Genomic DNA, 19,979 nt, shown 5'->3' with positions numbered 1-19,979 from the left:
AATTTGACAGAAAATTGATGATTGATTATGGGTGTGGGGTAAGGCAAAGTAAAGTGCTAAGGGCAGTTCTGAGATTTCTGATATGAACAACTGGAAGGATCCTGGTGACATCTGCCAAGATAGAAAACATCTGTAGAGGACTGTGTAGGTGGACTAACGTTCCTCATGGACAACTTACAAAGGGGTACAGGAAATTGTTCAGGTGTCAGCATATCTCCTTTCATATTTCCTTTGGGTTTGATACATCAGCCAGTTTTCCTGTTTAACTTCTCTCAACCCCAGTGCAATCCCTTATCATTTGAGAATGCACACCTGATTATGCTACTTCGCTGTCTAAAAACCCACATGGGTCCAAACCTTTAAGAGTTGTCATATTTCGGAATCAGTAAAAGAATTGTAAATATTCTCACCACAAAGAAAAGATAAATATTTGAGATGATGGGTATGCTAATTACTCTGATTTGATCATTCCACAATGTACACATGTATCACAATATCACTTTATACCCCATAAATATGCAGTTATTATTTGTCAATTATAACTAAAAACTAAAAGAGTTGTCTACGGGAATTAGGCATTTTTTTCCTCTATCTTGCCTTTTGAGCCTCTGTCTCATCTTTCATTTGTGCGACATTGTCAGCTCCTCCGTATGCGAAGAGGTCATCCATTTCGCTCTGCCATTGCATTTGCCCAAATGCAAATTCAACCCAGAATGCCTTAGGCAGTCCAAATAGCACTGACTTGTACTTGCTTCCCTGTACCCACAGGCAGAATAAAGAGGACAGCTTTGAGAGTCACCCCGGATTGCATTGGCAGGAAAGAAAACAAACAGCAATATGAAGGAGAGCAGGAAGATGTAGTGTTGATTCTGAGTTTATATTCTGACAAACTAGAAGAAGATGAATAAAAGTTGAAAACTGGGAAAGACAGTTTTGGGGTAAGATTTGAGTTTGAGGTTATGAAAGGATGTGCATTCAAGTTGAATTGGTCTGAGACAGAAAGGACTACAAAGAAGTAGGGGTTGGAGATGGTGATTTGGGCATCCAGAGTGAGCTTGAGCAGAGAGGCTCTTCTGGTTGGTATCAAATGTTCCAGCATTAATTTAGGATTTTATAATTTATGCGTGAGGAAGGATCATCTACTATTCATATGGTGATGCTAAAACATTGCACTTCAAATAACATTTGTCCTTAACTTCCTATGTGTCAGGAACCAAGGCACCCAGCTCCAGCACCCACTCCACAGGTGTTAGCTCTGAGCACTTGGGCTTGTTGTTCATGGTTTTGATGACTTGGTAGATGATTTGGGATGGAGTTAAATGGTAAGGATTCTGGAATTGTACAGGTCTGGGTTCAAATTCTGACTCTGTCCCATGTGTTATGAGGCTTTCAGCAAGTTACATAGCATCTCTCTCTTTTTTTTTTTTTTTTTTTTTTGGAGGCAGAGCTTTCCTCTGTTGCCCAGAGCTGGAGTGCAGTGGCATAATCATGGCTCACTGCAACCTTGACCTTCTGGGTTCAAGTGATCCTCCCACTTCAGCCTGCCAAGTAGCTGGGACAGTGGGCATGCACCACTATGCTTGGCTAATTTTTGTACTTTTTGTAGAGATGGGGTTTCGCCATGTGGCCCAGGCTGGTCTCGAACTCTTGAGCTCAAGTGATCTGTGCACCTAGGCCTCCCGAAGTGTTGGGATTACAGACATGAACCACTGGCCAAATTACTTAATATTTTAAGATCCCTCATATGGTTTTCTCATTAGTGAAATACACTTAGTAATATTATCTGGTAGGGAGTGTATAGTAGTCACTCAAAAAACAGTAGCTGTTGCTACACTGTATCATAATTAGAAGGGCTGGCCAAGTGATCATAGTAAAAGAAGATAGTAAAGTCTGGGTTGATGTTATATTGAAGGTAGGGGTGGTGAAAGAGTGTGAAATTGTCATAATTGTTTGCATAGTTTAGACCCTTCCTGAAAAGCCTGTGTTACTATTCTTCAGTGCTGTAGGTTCTGCCTCAGATTGCCACCATTAGCTTAATGGAACGTTTTTTGAGACTCAGAAGCCACATCCCTCCACTACCTGCTGGCGGATGTCTCATGTCCATTGCCACTCAAGAAAGGAGGATGAATTGCCATTAGTGCATCCACTCACAAACACACAGACCAACTAGTAGCATAGAGAGACAAAAAATACAAGAAAAAAAAAAAACCTAAATGAGAAACATGAACTAATTTCATACTTTTTTGGTCACTTGTTCCTTTCAGTGTTCTTTTGACCGCTGTCTTACTTTCAATCTCAGGTTCTTTGCCATTGATAAACCTTCATAATCCTGTGTGGAGATGGAGCCTGAACCCTACTTTGCCTTCAGGGCTTATTGGCTTTCTCATATCTACTCTCCTAGCCTGATAACATCCTATCCATTAGCGCTGACAGTCATTTCTGTTTATCCTACTGAATCTCTGTGAATTTTTATTTTTAAGCTATGCACATAAATACAGTTAACTTTCCAAAGGTGAACTTAACACACATAAATAAATTATTTCACATGGGTGAAGGTAAGCAGACCATAAGGCCTGATTTGATTATCTGTGTGAATCATTCATTTCCACATGAAAGGGAACACTTGATTGCAAAGGCATGGTGGAGTGCAGTGGCCTTCTATGGGTTTAGAGTCATCTAGAAGTACTTGGAAAAGACTGATATTAAGGAAATTTGAAGACAATATAGGAATTAGGACAGTGGTTGTTGTTGCTGTCAGAGATAAGGAAATTTGGGAAAAAATTGTTCTTGATATCTATGGCAACATTGATATGTAACAATATTCACTAAATTAATCAGGAACTAGGAGGAGAATCACAAAAGATTATGATTGATCTAAGTAGTCCTTTATGTTTGCATTGTTCATCTCTATAGTTCTGTCATTTTCTAAAGTTGCAGTTTCCCTTCTAATTGAAGGGAAATACAGTGTCTGCTGAGCAGAAGCATGTTAGAATATCTAAAGGAGAATGTAGGTCTGCTTGTCTTTAACCCATTAATACATTCGACATAATTGTTTCTGTCTTCATTTATCTTCATAGATTTTTATGACACAAAGACTGTACTTTATCTTGGTAAAATCTAATACCTAATTTGTTTCATGAAGCTTGAAACAAGTCACTTTTGGTAAACCATTTAACCATGTTTTTGAAATGAATCATCATTTGTCAAGAAAAAGTTGGCAGAGCCTATCATCTTTCAATTTTTTTGTTTTTGTTTTTGTTTTGAGATGGAGTCTTGCTCCAGGCTGGAGTGCAGTGGCGTGATCTCGGCTCACTGCAGCCTCCGCCTCCCAGGTTCCAGTGATTTTCCTGCCTCAGCTCTCTGGGTAGCTGGGATTGCAGGCACACACCACCACGCCCAGCTAATTTTTGTATTTTTGGTAAAGATGTAGTTTCGCCATGTTGGCCAGGCTGGTCTCGAACTCCTCACCTCAGGTAATCCACCTGCCTTGGCCTTCCAAAGTGCTAGGATTATAGGTGTGAGCCACTGTGCCCCGCCCATCTTTCAGTTTTTAAAATTAATGTGATCCATGGTTTTACGACTGTGAAGAGGTTGCTGTAAGCCCCCTGTGTCATTTTTGATAATTGCTTGAATCTTGTGCCTGTTATTCACACTGCAACTGTTGTCAGAATACTTGCTTTCCAAGAGCCAGGTGAATTTGCCTAAGGAAAGTGTGGCTTTGTCATGATTTTTCAGATTCATCAGGCTGTTATTAGGAAGATAGGGTATGGACACAGCCTTTTCAGAACACATCCGATTCCTCCATGAAAAAGTAGATGGCTCAGAAGCATGGAGAGTGGTCATAGGATCATTGGAAGAAGAGTAAAACTGTTGTAAAGTGATTGGTGTCATTGACACAATGTCACAAGGTGCCTCTGGGAGCTGGATGGCTTATTGTACATTAAAGTTCCTTCAAGTCACATTGTATGCTTCATAGTCAACATGCTATCCTCTCTCAGTGGCGTCCTGACATTTGGAAGCTGGATTTCTTTTCTTCCTGAGCCAACATTACTAATAACTGCTGAGCAGAATGTGTTCAATGAATTTCTACCTATAAAAGCAAAGTAAAATCCCAAGTGCTGTGCTATACCACCTCAAACTGTTAGAATAAAGCATCTGTCAGGTTTTTTTTTCTTTTTTTTTGGTGCACTGGAGAAATGCTTTTTAATAGTCTAGGACCAAAAACTTTAAGTCTTTGTGGAAAAGCATTTTGCAGTTAGAGGGCCATGAGGCTATCGCTGAATGGAAGGGTGGAGGAGCGGTGGGGACTGGGGACCGCTTCTGTCTTCCGCTTGCTGTGATCCATCTTTAGCTGCTCCCCTGAGCCTCCATGGCACAAAAAAAGAGAAAGAAGCTAAAAGTCTGGAAACAGAAGATGGGTTTTTAATCAATGTTCATTAACTGCATGCCTTTCCAGGCCCAGCAGCCACGCACCTGGAAGGGGACAGTGTCCCGGAGGCAGTCTCTGCCGCCAAAGTAAGTGCCATGCAGGTGGCAAAACACAAGAAGATGAATTTAAGAATAACCAGCAGGATGCGGCAAGTGCCAAAGGCAGCGTCGGGCTGGAGTCACTTTAAGGAAGAAGGAGGAATTGGATTTTCATTTGTTTTTTCACTCAATTTCTTTAACCAGCATTTTTTAAAAGTATGTGTGAAGCATCCAAACAAGGGATATAAGTAAATAAAAGAAGCTATCTATAGATAACTTTATGTAATGCCCTACTATGTACCAGGTGCTGTTTCAAGGATTTTACACCATTATCTCAATTTATCTTCATAACAGGAAGAGAAAACAGAAGTGTTGAGAGAAGTAACAAGCCCAAGTTGCAAAGCCAGGGACTGCAGAAGCCGGGATTCAATTTCAATCCCAGGAAGTCGTCTAAAGTCTTTGATGGCCAGGTGTGGTGCTCACGCCTGTAATCCCAGCACTTTGGAAGGCCAAGGTTGCAGAATTGCTTGAGGCTAGGAGTTCAAGAACAGCCTGGGTAATATAGCGAGACCCTGTCTCTACAAAAAGTAAACCAGCCAGGTGTGGTGGTGCACAGCTCTAGTCCCAGCTACTCAGGAGGCTAAGACAAGAGAATCCCTTAAGCCCAGGAGGTTGAGGCTGCAGTGAGCCAAGATCATACCACTGCACTCCAGCCTTGGTGACAGAGTGAGACCATGTCTCAAATAAATAAATAATAAAGTCATCCAAGAGCTCATAGTTGAGGGGAAGAGAGAGAAAAACACGTAGTCAATAAAAATTCATCATTCTAAAAGCTTTTCTGGTGTCTATTCACTTGATACTACCTCATGAACATTTTCCCCATATCATTAGAAACGTTTGAAATGAATAAACTTGATGGAAGCAGCCTTTTTTTTTTCCTGGGTGATGCCCATTTTGAGGCAGGCAGAGGCCTGAGAAGTGGATGTCAGAGCTGAGAACGGCAGCCCACACTCCATAGTGGCTAAAACAGGTGTGTGGGCACATTGGCTGGGGGTGCTGCCAGCCTCAGCAGGCCGGTGTCAAGGCAGAAATGTGGGCAGTAACAGACTTTTGAGCTCTCCAAGGTGAGCTTTTGGGCTTAGTAAAGTCCCTAAGCCAGGTGCCTTGGCCAACAGACAGGAACAGGTGGCTGCACAGCCAGGGCCTGCCAGTGCTCATCAGAGGCGGGGCAGGGAGGGGCTCTGATGAGGGCTGACAGCTGGGAGGGTCTCCCGGAAAAGTGCCTCCAGGAAGGCTGGACTGGCCACCTCCTAAATAAAGAGCCAGGGACTCCCCAGGTGGCTGGGTCTCCAGTGCCTTAAAGGAACATGTACTCTGAGTGAGAGAGTGATCATATTTTTTTAAGAGATCAAAAAGAGGCAAAAGGAGAATTGTTTAGTAAGAAAGAAAGAAGTGTTAAATTTAAAAGGGTGGCAGGGCACCCTTGTGATCCATGGATCCGCATAACGGGTTATGCAGGACTAAACCTAGAAGATGGCTCAGAGGGGAGACATGGATTTAGGAATTAGTGGTACTAGCATTATGTTACAGGCAAAGGAAAACGAATGTAGAAAGGAAAGCAAAAGCCCAATACCCACTTTAAGGAATAGAGAGAGATATAGATTGAAAATCAGCTGGTAGAGCATTTGGCCATTTTCAATAATCTACCTTTTTTTTTTTTTTCCTCCGCCTCCTGGGTCCAAGCAATTCTACCTCAGCCTCCCTAGTAGCTGGGATTACAGGTGCCTGCCACACCCAGCTAATTTTTGTAATTTAGTAGAGACAGTTTCACCGTGTTGCTCAGCCTGGTCTCAAAAGTCTTGATCTCAAGTGATCCACCTGGCTCCGCCTCCCAAAGTGCTAGGATTACAGGCATGAGCCATCGCGTCCAGCCTTAAATCTAACTTATTTTACAAAAATTGGCAATAAATCTTCTTGTGTAGGAAATTTGCTTTGTGGACTTACTCTCTTTAGTAAATTAAGTTAACGAAAGAACTCTTTTAGAGAAAGAATTAAGATAAAAAGAGAGGAATACACCCTTAATAAGAAAAACTACTCCTTGAGTGTAGCTATTGACACATGGTACTTTACCAGTCAAATTCATATGGAAATGCGTACTTCATCTAACAAATAACAATATTTTTGCAAACTTTAAAATTTCGCCAGAATATACTATAAAGTGAAGAAAGACTTTCATATGCTGCAAGATGACCTCACTGTTGGGAAGGGGAATGGGGAAAAGAATGTGGGGTCAGGGCCTCTGTGCTTATGGGCCTTAATCCCCGCACATAGAAATGTGGTAACTGCCTAATATTCCAGGTTATTCTGAAAAAAAATCCTGCTCTTGTTTTTCAGCTCTCTGTTGAGTCTGAGAAGGCAGTTTTGATCATCCAAACAAAAAGCTTAAGAAATTTAGTGATGATTTGTATAAATTAGGGAAACATACTGAAGCAGTTAAAATAATTTGGCCTCAATATTCTAAAACCAATTTTTTTCCGAGACAGAGTCTGGCTCTGTCACCCAGGCTGGAGTGCAGTGGTACTATCTCAGCTCAGTGGTACTATCTCGGCTCACTGCAACCTCTGCCTCCTGGGCTCAAGCAGTCCTCCCACCTCAACCTCCCAAGTAGCTGTTACTATAGGCACATGCCACCATGCCTGGCTAATTTTTGTATTTTTGTAGTTTTGTACTTTTTTTTTTTTGGACAGAGTGTGTTACTCTTATCACCCAGGCTGGAGTGCATTGGCGCTGTCTTAGCTCACTGCAACCTCTGCCTCCCAGATTCAAGCGATTCTCCTGCCTCAGCTTCCTGAATAGATGGGATTACAGGCTCCTGCCACCATGTCCGGCTAATTTTTGTATTTTTAGTAGAGATGGGGTTTCACCATATTGGCCAGGCTGGTCTCGAACTCCTGACCTCAGGTGATTCATCTGCCTCAGCCTCCAAAGTGTTGGTATTACAGGCATGAGCCCCTGCATCCAGCCTTTAGTTTTTATATTTTTTGTAGAGATGAGGTTTTGCCATGTTGCCTAGGCTGGTCTCAAACTTCTGAGCTCAAGCTATCCACCTGCCTTGGCCTCCCAAAGTGCTGGGATAACAGGCATGAGCCACCATGCCCAGCCCAAATATTTTCCAATAGGGTACAGAAGTTAATTTTTAGGGCCAGGTGTCATGGCTCACGCCTGTAATCCCAGCACTTTGGAAGGCCAAGGCTGGCGGATCGCGAGGTCAGGAGTTCGAGACCAACATGGCCAACATAGTAAAACCCCGTCTCTACTAAAAATAGAAAAATTAGCCAGGCATGGTTGTATGCGCCTGTAGTCCCAGCTACTGGGGAGGCTGAGGCAGGAGAATCGCTTGAACTTGGGAGGTGAGGAGGTTACAGCGAGCCGAGATCATGCCACTACACACCAACCCAGGTGAGAATGTGAGACTCCATCTACAAAAAAAAAAGGAGTTACTTTTTAGTTCCTTTAGGGTATATGGAGTTATAGGGAGAAGAATCAAGCAGTTTCATCATTTTGAACTGAATTAATTTTTCTCCTGGGGCTTTTCTTTCAATGAAATGGAAAGCAGATTATTCAGTGGGTCTACAGAAAGCTATTAATGTATTATTCATATCACTCTACTCCCAGGTCTTGGAGAATTGGACAGATAGACAGACATACCTTACGTAACTTTTTGGGCAAAAGTTAACTAAAAAGTCCATAAGGCAGGGCTGGCATTTGGCTTGGAATTTACTGGTCAGGCAATGAGTTCACATCAAACAGGGCTTTCTATAGGAAATGAGAAAAGCGGTGATACCAGGCTAGTGTTTTCAAGGTAGTTGGGGTGTCTTGGTCAGTCTTGTCTGCTTATGAGAGTATAAGGCTCACCTCTTCGGTCATGCTTATGGAGGGTGACACTTGTTTGATTGGTATCTGATTTATCTGTTGAATTACATTCTTTGTCAGCTGGTGCTCAGTGCTCTTCCAAGCCATGAATTGCCTAATTCCTACATGAATGACTGCACAGGGCGTAGTGACAGCTTTCAGTGTCTAACAGCTTATGGCCAGCAGCTGCTCAGTCACCCAGCAGTGGTAGGAAATGGGAAATATGCTGGTTAATCCAGGCTATCATTAAAAATAGTTGGCTTTTTGTTGTTGTTTTTTAAAGGAAAGTTTGTGAATGTATAGATTTTTTTCATTTAGCAGAGGTGTATTGAGTCTCCTATTAGATCCTGTTAATACCTACATACTGTGGTAACTAGTACTGAGGGGTGGGGAAGGCTACAGAGATGAATTAAGATGCCTTGTTCTCAAAGGATGGGGAGATAAGATAGATATACAGTCCTCAGAAGTGAATCATTTAATCTGCTAAGTCCACAGAGGGAGTAATTACATCTATTTAGGGAGATAAGGGGGCATCTGGTTAGAGGGGGTGGCTTTGACATAGACGTTAAATGGTAGGTAAGAGTTCCTTGTTAGAGTTGGAACAGAAAGAAGGAGAGGGCCATTTCAACAAAGCTAATGGCATGAGCAAAAGTGTGGAGATGGGATTTTTGTTTGTTTGTTTGTTTTTGGTGATTCACCATCAAGATCCAGAAGCATGGGGAACGTGTACAGAATAGTAGACTTACGGAGACCAGATTGTGGATGGCTTTGGGTGACAAGCTAAGGGACTGACTTTCTTTTTTTTTGAGACAGAGTCTTGCTCTGTTGCCAGGCTGGAGTGCAGTGGCCTGATCTCGGCTCACTGCAACCTCCACCTCCTGGATTCAAGTAATTCTCCTGCCTCAGGCTCCTGAGTAGCTGGTACTACAGGCATGCGACACCACGTCCAGCTAATTTTTTTTTTTTTTTTCTGTATTTTGGTAGAGACAGTTTCAGCATTTTTGGCCAGAATGGTCTCAATCTCCTGCCCTCATGATCTGCCCACCTCCGCCTCCCAAAGTGCTGGGATTACAGGCGTGAGCCACCGCTTCTAGCTGGGACTGACACTTTTATTGGAGCAAACGAGTGATATAAGCAAAGTTTGTAGGGCAAGTCTAATTTTGTGTATTTATAGTTGACATGGGGATTGGAGAAAAAGAAATTGGAGATGTGGAGACTTATCTGCAGGGACCTGGTGATGGGATCTTTAGAACAAAGGTGGTAGGAAAGGTCTGGAAAGATTAAAGGGAGAGAGGTTGTGGAAGTAATGATGAGACTTAGTGTCTTGCAAATGTGTATGTCACAGAATGTATTAAGGAAGAAAGAGAAGACAAGGACAAGTTGGCTAGAAATGTGCCTCAAAGAACTGCTGAAAGTAGGCAAGTTGAGTGTAGGAACTGATGGAAGATACGATTTGGGGTTGATTTTCTAGGGAAGCAGTTGATTGGAAATTCATGGCAAATAGTTATTAATGATGGGCTGGTACTCAGGAAAGGTGCTGGGTCAGAAGCAGCAGAATTAAGGGTGATGAGATTGGGGCGTACACTCAAAGATCTATTTGATGGCAGGAGTTGGAATGAGGAGAGTCAGGAGTTCAGAAGAACAGTTAGGCCGTGAGAAGCAATGCTGTGGACATCACAGAGGAAACATGTACATAACCTGTTAGCACCTTATATCTGAAGAGTGAAGACATAAAGGTTAACGAGACTCCTGGGCAGTAGTGGTGCCATAATGAGGGCAGAGAAGTCATGGCAGCATCGGGTGTGGGATCTGAGGGGCGTGTGCTACCATTGGGTAGATTGAGGGGTAGGGAATGTGAAAGTGGTGATTTTTGTTTCCACTTTTAATAAGATCCCTGCAGGACAGTTAAAATGTTCCGTCTAAGAGACTGTCAAAGATTTGCAAGAAAGTGTTTGGGGCTACAACTGTAGACTTAGGACAGTTGAATAGAATGAGATCCATGAGGAACTGACTGACTAAATAAAAGCAGAAAAGATGAGAAAAAAAATCTGGAGTTAGAGAGCTACAGGTAAAAGAGCAACTATGAAGGATTTCTTGGACTTCATTGAAGGATTAGTTGTATGTGTAGGAGAATGAAGAAAATATGGTGCTATATCATAGCTCTGGAAAGGGGGTTTCAAAAAGAAGAAAGTAGTAACAGTGTCAAATAAGGCAGACAGGAAAAGGAAGGCAAGAATGGTGAAAAGGTTATTGGAATTAATTTTTGGGTGGTGAGGGCTAACGTTTGATTGAGGTAGATGGAAGAATGGAGGGGCCCATCATTATGTAACACTCATTTTAATTGGCTAGGCTACCCTATGGGTGTTCACTCAACTATAATTCCTTTTCCTCTGTGGTTTACAGTTTTTCTTTCATCTTTCTCTATTAAGTCTCTAAGCTTTGTGCATCTGTGGTCTTTATTCCTTTCATATATCCAACTTCATTATGTTCTAGGCATAATAGTACCCTAGAGACCTCTGTCTTTTAAAACTCGATTCTCTATGAATCAGACCTGAATTGAAATCCAAGTAATTCCTCTAAGAGACTTCAGTCTCTAAGTCTAAATCCGGGAACAGTTGCTTTTGATGCCTTCCGCTACCTCAACAATACCTTCTTGACCTGACTTTTTGTTTCAGTGTTATGTAAGACTAAAACCTGGCTCTGTTATTTGTGTTTCAGTTTTGAGGGTGCATGAAGTGAGATTTGGGGAGATTCTCTGATAAGTCATCACAAATTGATAGCGTAGAGGGATCTCTGGCAGCTGGAAGGGCAAAATTCTTGTCTAATGGAAAAAAGTTTTGTTTCTGAAGTTCCTTAGTCATTTGGTTGAGAGAACACATTTGTTCATCAGTTCACAGCAAGAGCCATCAACAGTGGACAGCTTCTTGCAAAGGCCTAGGACTTGCGTAACATGTAACTACAGTAGAACCCAATTGCCATTGTCATCTTATTCTAGAGGACAGATGCAGGATATAAGGAATACCCCCACCATCTTTCTACTCCTCAGTAATTCTAGGTTTCCCTTTCTTTCCAACTGTGTTTATTCATTTTTTAACTTTTGTGGATACATAGTAGGTATATGTATTTGTGGGGTACATGAAATGTTTTGACACAGGCATGCAATATATAATAATTATATTGTGGAAAATGGGGTATCTATCCCATCAAGCATTTATCCTTTGTGTTACAAACAATCCAGTTATACTCTTTTATTTTAAAATGTACAATTTAATTATTGGCTATAGTCACCCTGTTGTGCTATCAAATACTAGGTCTTGTCATTCTTTATTTTTTTTGGAACTCATTAACCATCCCCACCTCTCCCACAAACCCTACCACTACCCTCCCCAGCTTCTGGTAACCAGTCTTCTACTCTCTCTCTCCATGAGTTCAATTGTTTTGATTTTTAGATCCCACAAATAAATGGAAACATGTGATGTTTGTCTTTCTGTGCCTGGCTTATTTCACTTAATATAATGGCTTCCAGTTCCATCCATGTTATTGCAAATGACAGGATCGCATTCTTTTTATGGCTGAATACTTCACTGTATAAATGTACCACATTTTCTTTGTCCATTCATCTGTTGATAGACTCTTAGATTGCTTTCAAATCTTGGCTATTGTGAATAGTGCTGCAACGAACACCTCCAACTGTGTTTATAGTTGTAGGCAAAGACACATTCTTTTGCACACATGGTAGTGAATGTGCTCATAGAGGATGGAGCTCCAGTGGGAGAGAGTTCATTGGAGGGACACTGCACACTGAACTGGGCCTTTAGTAGGGTTTAGGGAGGCCCTTGGAGAGGACTATGCAAATGGTGTTCAGAATTCACCAATAGGGCAGGCATAGTATCATGTCCAAGGGTGAGGATGCAAGGAGGAAATGGAGCCCTTTCAGGAGTCCTAATCCTTTTTTGAAGTCTTTTGCCCTTTGTATTAATTTAAAAATATAATTAATATAATTTAATTTTTGTAACAACTTGAGGGGTTGGTAGAATCTATTTCCATTTTACAGATAAACTAATTGGTGTTCAGCAAATGAAGAAAATTGCAGGTTACTTAAACAGCAAACAGGGTGATAGAGCGTGGATTTGAACTGATCTCTTGGATTCAGAATCTCTTTGCAGATACCACATTTCCCTTCATATAGACAGGAGTAAAACTTGCTTATATGTAGACAGATTTTTTATGGTTGTATCTGAAAACCCAGACCATGTATTGTACTTCTCTGATTTCTCATCTTCTCTTCCTCTCTTCCCCATTCATTTCTTGTCTGTGATTGTTCTTTGGGTTGACATGATACTCGCCATCCTAGAGACAGGGTCTTGTTTGCATCCAAAACAGGAAGAGTTTCCACATCTCTAGGAGAGCTGGTGTGTCTCTCTGCTGCATTCCTTCTATCTTGGAGGCAGGCAGAGCACAAGTGTGGCTGTTAGGCGCAAGAGCACAGCTGTAGTCACCCGCCAGTTGACACCAGGGCACATGGTGTCATGGTCGCATTACTGGAGTGTATCTGGCTCAAGCTGCTGCATGATTGGCATTTATCGGGGCCATCGTCAGGGGAAGAATTCTATGTACTTTGTAAGAACCATTTCGTAACACTTCATAGTCCATTTGCCACATGTTCTCATAAAAATATCATCAATCCACGATTTTTGCATAAAGCCAAACTGCAGCTTGCCTGATTCATGTACTATTCCTGAGGGATTCTGGTTTTGACTTGGCCTCATGGGCTTCTGTTGTCTGTGAGATCTTTGAACAAAGCTATATTTTCACCCTAATTTCAGTGTGGCTAGATTAAATATGATGCATGTTTTGTTCAACTAATAATGCTAAGTATAGAAAAGGATCACAGCGGTAATAAATCAATACATTTGGTGGTAACAGCTGGTAGATTGTTACCTTGAGAAAAATAAGAGGCTTATTGACAACTAAGAATAGCGAATGTAAATTTTCTTTGCTTAGGTATCCTTTTATGAAGCTTCTTCTTTTTTTAAATTTAAAATGATGAAATGAAACTAACAAAGTATTTCCTTTTTTGTTATTTTGCAGAAAAAACCACTGTCTGCAATAATAAAGGAAGTCTGTGATGGGTAAGTGTTACTCAGGATTTATCTAAGGCATTCTAGTTGATAAATTGACAAGCAAATAATATATTTCCAGTAGAATAGTAAAATATTATTCATAAGTCACCCACTGACTTGCTCAAAGTCACTAAGAATTACTCTGTAGGAGTATCACACCCTTTTCCACCAGAATTTACCATTAGTCCTCATAGAGCAGAAAGTGTGAAATGACTGTTACATGCACAGTGGGGTTGGCTTTATTTATTTTAGGAAGTTGTGTTCCTTTTGTCCTACCCAGCAGGGAGTACTCTAAGGGTTTTTGAGGGCGCAGTACACACTTGATCTGGTATAAACTGAGAGGACCACTCAGGTCCTCATAGAGGATGAAAGAACTGAACAGACAAGGCAGTGGGTAATTGTACTGCCCCATGGGATCTCACAATGATATGACTTTCCTACTTTTTTGTGGCTGCTCTAAACAATACAAAGGAAATGTATATATGGTAGCTGCATGAGTTTTTTTTTTTTTCTTTTAAACCAGAACTGTGAAAATAGTTGTGTTAACTGAAATTTGTGTAAGGCCTAGAGTACTTAATTGGAGTGTTTCAGTCTGTAACAACTATACTGATAGGGGATTGTAGAATACAGAGACAATTAAAATGTGCTGAATATCCAAAACTTAAATTGCATTTATTTTCTTTCTTTGCTTCAATCCCTTAAAATCAGTAGAATTGTAAAGATTTGTATTTAAATCTGCCACAGCAAGCCTTGAAGATGAAATGCTTAAAGGTGAGCAGCAGGCCTAGCATAAGGTCTAGGCAGTCCACACATGAAATGTTTGGTCTCAGGGTGTGGAAGGTAGGCTAAAGTCATTTTGCTTTAGGAACTGCATTGTGGTATATGTTGGGATTGGTCCAGTTCCAATCACAGGGTGCTTAGTTCATCCAACACTAAAAAATTACACAAATGAAAATGGCCACTTTCATTTTTCTAATCAGTGTATGCTTGTATTTTTAAGGTGGTCTCTTCCCAACCATGAATATTATGCACTGCAGCATGCCGATAGTTCAAACTTCTATATCACAGAAAAGGTAGGTCAACCACATTATTTAATATGGGACACATGTTGAAGGAAAGTAAATCATGATGATGTTTCCTCTGTTCAGGACTAGACATGCTGGTCTAAATTTTACGTCTCTACTATCCATGAAAATAGGGTCTGTAAAGCAAATAACTGCTACTTTAGCATCCACAAGATGATATTTAGCAGCTCAAGAGTAAAGACCAAATATGTTTCATGTCTTGTTCAGCAACTGCAGTTGCCTTCGAAGAGTGAATATGTTATCTCTTTCTTACTGCTTGGTTAAAGGATTTATTTGATACTTAATGACTTAGTTGGGTTTTTCTTTCTCAGATTTTGTTTTTCCAAAATACCCTCTAACCCTTGCTTAACGTACATGAAATAATGATAAGAAACCTTTTTAAATGTGGCATTATGTATGTAGGCACTAAGAGTGTTCTATGAGTCTTGGGAACCTAGCTGTCTTCTTGGGTGATTTGAACTCTTTTTAGCAAGATTAAAGGAGAAGGAGGGATTTGTGAAGACAGCAATGGCCCTGGGAGCAAGTAAAATTAATACGTACAAGATCCCCAATAGTGGAAGGGCACACTGGAATTTACTGAGTGCATACTGTGTGCCAGGAACTGAGCCACGCACATTATATCTGTTCACAGATTTCTTCCTTAAGACTAACCTGGGCTATAAAAATACTGGCTTTGGGTAACAGGTACGAAACTGAATCATTGAGGACAAATGGTTAGACTAATGCTTCATACTTGATTCTACAAGAAGCAAGTTTAGATTTTTGTGCTTCTTTGATTTTTGTCTTTTGGAATTTCCACAATAGTTTTGCATTCAACACTTTAGGCCGAGCTCACTGAAATGCATATGAAACAGTTTTGTCTTCATGAAACTGATCTTGTGGGGTCAGCAGGGAGGGAAGGAACACCCCTGTGAACAGCTGTCATTATAACAAGGTGGCCAGTGCTGAAACAGAAGTGAGTACAAAGTGCTCTTGAAGGAGGGAGAATCCGGTGGCCTCAGGCTTCAGTATATTGCAGGCTTTGTTTGTCCCAGTTAGTAGTCCCTAGAGTGACTGTAATTTTACCCATGAATCAGGTGGTGGTAGAAGGTGGAGGCAGTAACAAGGGTCCTACTTCCACTGATGAGTCCCTTGCTCTACCCCAAAGACGGAGGGAGGGATTCAGTTCAGCAGCAGAGAGGCCGCAAAGGCCTGAATGCGTCTCAGAAATTGTGTCGTTCTTCCCAGATGGACACTGGGAATTTTGTAACTGATGCTGTTTTCTTCTTCATGTTGATTGCCAGAAAGCTGAGAAAGGGGCCAGGTACGGTGGCTCACGTCTGTAATCCCAGAACTGTGGGAGGCCAAGGAGGGTAAATCACTTGAGGTCAGGAGTTCCAGATCAGCCTGGCCAACACGGTGAAACCCCGTCTCTACTAAAAATACAAAAATGAGCTGGGTATGGTGGTGGGTGCCTGTAATCCCAGCTATTCGGGAAGCTGAGGTGGGAGGATTGCTTGGACCTGGGAGGCGGAGGTTGCAGTGAGCTGAGATCATGCCACTGCACTCCAGCCTGAACGACAGAGCGAGGCTCCATCTTGAGAGAAAAAGAAAAAACAAAGCTGGGAGTTAACAAGTGAACTCAGTTTCCTGCCAAGCCTTGTATTTATTAAGTTTACCTTTGATTCCTTTGACTTCTTCTGTATAAACATTTAGTTTCCTATCTTTATTTTCCCTTTGCTTCAGTTTCTTAATATTTTTCCTTTATTTTATACTGCATGTATATAATTTGCATGCTATTCTTTGTGAGATTAAAGAAGTTATGTAGAAATCCAAGTTAAATGACAGCAGTTAAAGGTATCACCATGGTTTCATTCATAGCAGTTACTGGGTAGTGAAATCAATTCAGTTAGTTGCCAGAGCATTAAACACTGGAACGTAGTAGAGTAGATTAGGTCAGAGTATATCTCCTGTGTTGCTTGTGAAATACTTGTTTCTCCTACCCACATACGTAATACATGCAGATTACACCGGTGATTTACCCTCGGTTGTGGTAAAAAAGCTGTTGAGTCATGAATAGTTCTGGCTCTGAGTAATATGTGCTGGCAGATGGCCCCCAGTGACATCCTGTCTTCTGTCACCATTGTCTGGAGACCTCAGTGTAGTGAAGATCACTAAAGATGGGGTTCTTAGACTTCAGAGAGAACATAAGCATGGCACAGAGAACCTTAAAAAAAAATGGGGCTTTAGATCCCAACCCCAGAGACTCAGAGTGAGTGGGACTTGGATATGGCCTGGGAGTTTTCATTTTTAAAGCACCTTCTGGGCGGTCTGATGCTGGATACCTGGAACCACTGGGAGAAACAGCCCTGGGGCCTATTTTCTAGAGAACTGGGACCCATGTGTACAGGACATTACACCTTCTGTCCAGAAGTTGAGCACAAAGTTCAATTTAGGAATGTAGGCTGGGCGCATGGTTCACACCTGTAATCCCAGCACTTTGGGAGGCCAATGTGGGTGGGTCGCCTGAGGTCAGGAGTTCGAGACCAGCCTGACCAACATGGCAAAACCATATCTCTACTAAAAATATAAAAGTTGACGAGTGTGGTGGCTCACACCTGTAATCCCAGCACTTCAGGAGGCCAAGGTGGGTAGATCATGAGGTCAAGAGATAGAGACCATCCTGGCTAACACTGTGAAACCCTGTCTCTACTAAAAATACAAAAAAATTACCTGGGTGTGATGGCACGCGCCTGTTGTCTCAGCTAATCAGGAGGCTGAAGCAGGAGAATTGCTTGAACCCAGGAGGCAGAGGTTGCAGTCAGCTGAGATCGTGCCACTGCACTCCATCCTCAGTGACAGAGTGAGACTCCATCACACACACACAAAAAAAACTGGGTGTGGTGGCACATGCCTGTAGTCCCACTCAGGAGGCTGAGGCAGGAGAATCACTTGAACCTGGGAGGTGGAGGTTGCGGTGAGCCAAGATTGCACCACTGCACTACAGCCTAGGTGACAGAGCAAGACTCCATCTTGAAAACAACAACAACAACAACAACAACAACAAAACAAAGTATGTAGGAATGTGTTTGTGTGCTGCCATTTCTTGGCATAATTTGAAAATTATTGACATCATATGATGGTTATACTTTTTTCCTAATTAAAATTCATGTATATGCAGAACATTCAAACTGTAGAGAAAGGGGGAAATTATTATTTTATGGTGCATCTTAGTTATTTTCTGGGAATCTTGTTTTGCCTGAGGACATTCTTGAAACTGAGTTTATAAAGGACTGGCCACCAAGTCTGTCATGTGGAGTTTTTCATCTTCAGTGGGCTGTAGCAGAGATTATTCTTTTATGAAGAGTTTAGGGATTGAGAAGACTCATCTTCCCTATCATAGTTCTTTGTTTGTAAATACAATGTCATCGCTCTTCCTCATGCAGCTGTCACTGGGTACAGCTGTGGGTTTGCATGTGTCACGGAGCTCCGCACGGACAGAGCAGGAGATGATGGTGACTCCTGGCTCCACAGGGTTGATCCTGGGCTGCCTTCAGTCTGCTGCTTAGGTCCATCTACTTCCTTGCAAGTATTCCTAAAAATACAGACATTTTTTCCCATTTTAAAAATAATATACGTAGCATCATCTTGGTTACTTACAGCCCAGTGAGTTGTTAGGTAATATTTGCATCACTATGGTAACTGGTGACTCATTATTGAAACTTGTGCATGCTGTTACTGATTTTCCCTTATATATGAGATGGTCTCTGTCTTTTTGCTGAAGATGAAAATCACCTGTAGTTTCAGAAAAAAAAGTTCTCTAGCTGGCCAATCAATCCAATAGAAATAGAGGTTGATGGATGCTTGTGATTCTCTTCTAAGATCCTCCAGAAGGCACTTTCCCTGCTTTTCTCATGTTCTCCAAGCCCATTTTTTGAAATAGTCTTCCCTTGCTTATTAGGCCATTAACTGAGGTTTTTCTGGTGCAGTGGGGGAAAATGTCATGTTAAGTAGCATTCAGCAGAAGCATCACTTGGAAATGCCTCAGAGAAAGTTAAGATTCAGTGATTCACAAGTTAAAATTCTGCTCCAGAAACTTAACTATTTCATGGTGATGTCCAGGAGAGAGAGAGAGAATAAAAAATGTTAAGTGAAGGGTATGTTTAAGTGGAATTTGTCTTTTGAATAAGAATCCTATTGAGACAGCACTAAGCATTGTTTGTTTATGACTGTCATCACAGTGCAATGATGCAGGTATTGGTATCTTCATTTTACGAGAAAAGTGAGACTGAGAGAGATTACTCAACAACTTGTGTGGGTCGTACAGATCAGAAGTGGCCAAGCTGAGGCTTGGACCCCGGTGGGTCTGATCCCAGAGCTCTCTATGTCGTCTCTGAGAAACCCTCTGTACCATTGCCTCAGCCCCAATTTGTTTATGATGCCCTTTCTTTGGGCATCACTGTCATCAAGCCAGTGATCCTAATGGTGACTGTCCCCAAAACAATAAATACAGGAAGTTACAGACTATGAACGTTGGTTACCAGCTTCAGTCTGTGGCTTCCTTATTCCCTCTGAGGGTAACTTGGAGGAAGTTGTAACAGGTAGTCTTCCACATACTAGAGCTTCACAAAGTGCATTTATATTTGCCTTTGGTATGGATCGTATGACTGCCTAAGGCAGTGCGATTGCATGAATACCATTCTTTTTAGACAAACAGGAAAATTGCCTTGTCATCCCTAATCGTAAGCATGTATGGAGGTGAGTCCCCAGAAAGCATAGGGCACAGTGGAGGACGCCATGAGGAGGTTGGATTGTGTGCTTGTGGATAATTGAGGTTTTATTTTGATTGCAGGATGATACTTACTTCCTCCCTATTGAGACCTACTCTAGCATGTATGAAGTATAGTGATGTATCACTCAATGTCTTATTTAGATAAATTCCTTATCTTGTAATCACAGAAATAAGCTAAGCCTCATTCAGGCCCTCTCTGCAAAGCTGGCCCCAGGCACCTTTGGTGAGGAAGTAGGGTTGTTTAGGGGACAACCCCTTTTTTGTCTTTCCCACTTCCTAAGTGCCCTGGGTTCTCAGACAGCTCCCGAGCCTCCCAGAATCCCTGGCAGCCAGAATTGTGCATTCCTTTGGATTTGTGCATTTCATTCTGGTCAGGAGATTAGTCTACTATTTTGCAGAATTCAGTTCAACTATCATGCTTTGGTAGATCCAACTGTAAGTAAGCAGAGTAATCTCAGTCTCCAGAAATGATTGAGACTTAGAGGTAAGCCAGGATGAAGGCCTGGGAGGAAATCAAAGGAGATGGACAGGGAGAAGCCTGCAGTCCTGATTTCCAGCTCTGGTTTCTGTGCTTCCTGTCTTTGCATCCTTGTGAGAGACCTGCTGTGGCTTTTCGGTTCC

The 19,979-nt window shown here is 41.7% G+C and overlaps 1 protein-coding gene across 9 annotated transcripts in view; it reads left to right on the top strand.

Moving 5' to 3' along the window:
* The window catches only part of LOC105497780 (engulfment and cell motility 1), a 574,187-nt gene that overhangs the window by 121,845 nt on the left and 432,363 nt on the right, over nucleotides 1-19,979 (top strand). For all 9 annotated transcript variants that reach the window (XM_011769137.3, XM_011769131.3, XM_011769139.3 and 6 more), the window contains exons 3-4: nucleotides 13,471-13,511; nucleotides 14,503-14,575. In XM_011769137.3, the coding sequence (XP_011767439.1) occupies nucleotides 13,471-13,511; nucleotides 14,503-14,575 (114 nt within the window). The remainder of the gene's footprint in view (nucleotides 1-13,470; nucleotides 13,512-14,502; nucleotides 14,576-19,979) is intronic.

Source organism: Macaca nemestrina, chromosome 4 (genome assembly GCF_043159975.1).
Source record: "Macaca nemestrina isolate mMacNem1 chromosome 4, mMacNem.hap1, whole genome shotgun sequence".
NCBI lineage: Eukaryota > Metazoa > Chordata > Mammalia > Primates > Cercopithecidae > Macaca > Macaca nemestrina.
The sequence above is the reverse complement of the archived record's forward strand: the minus strand, read 5'-3'. Positions and strand labels throughout refer to the sequence as shown.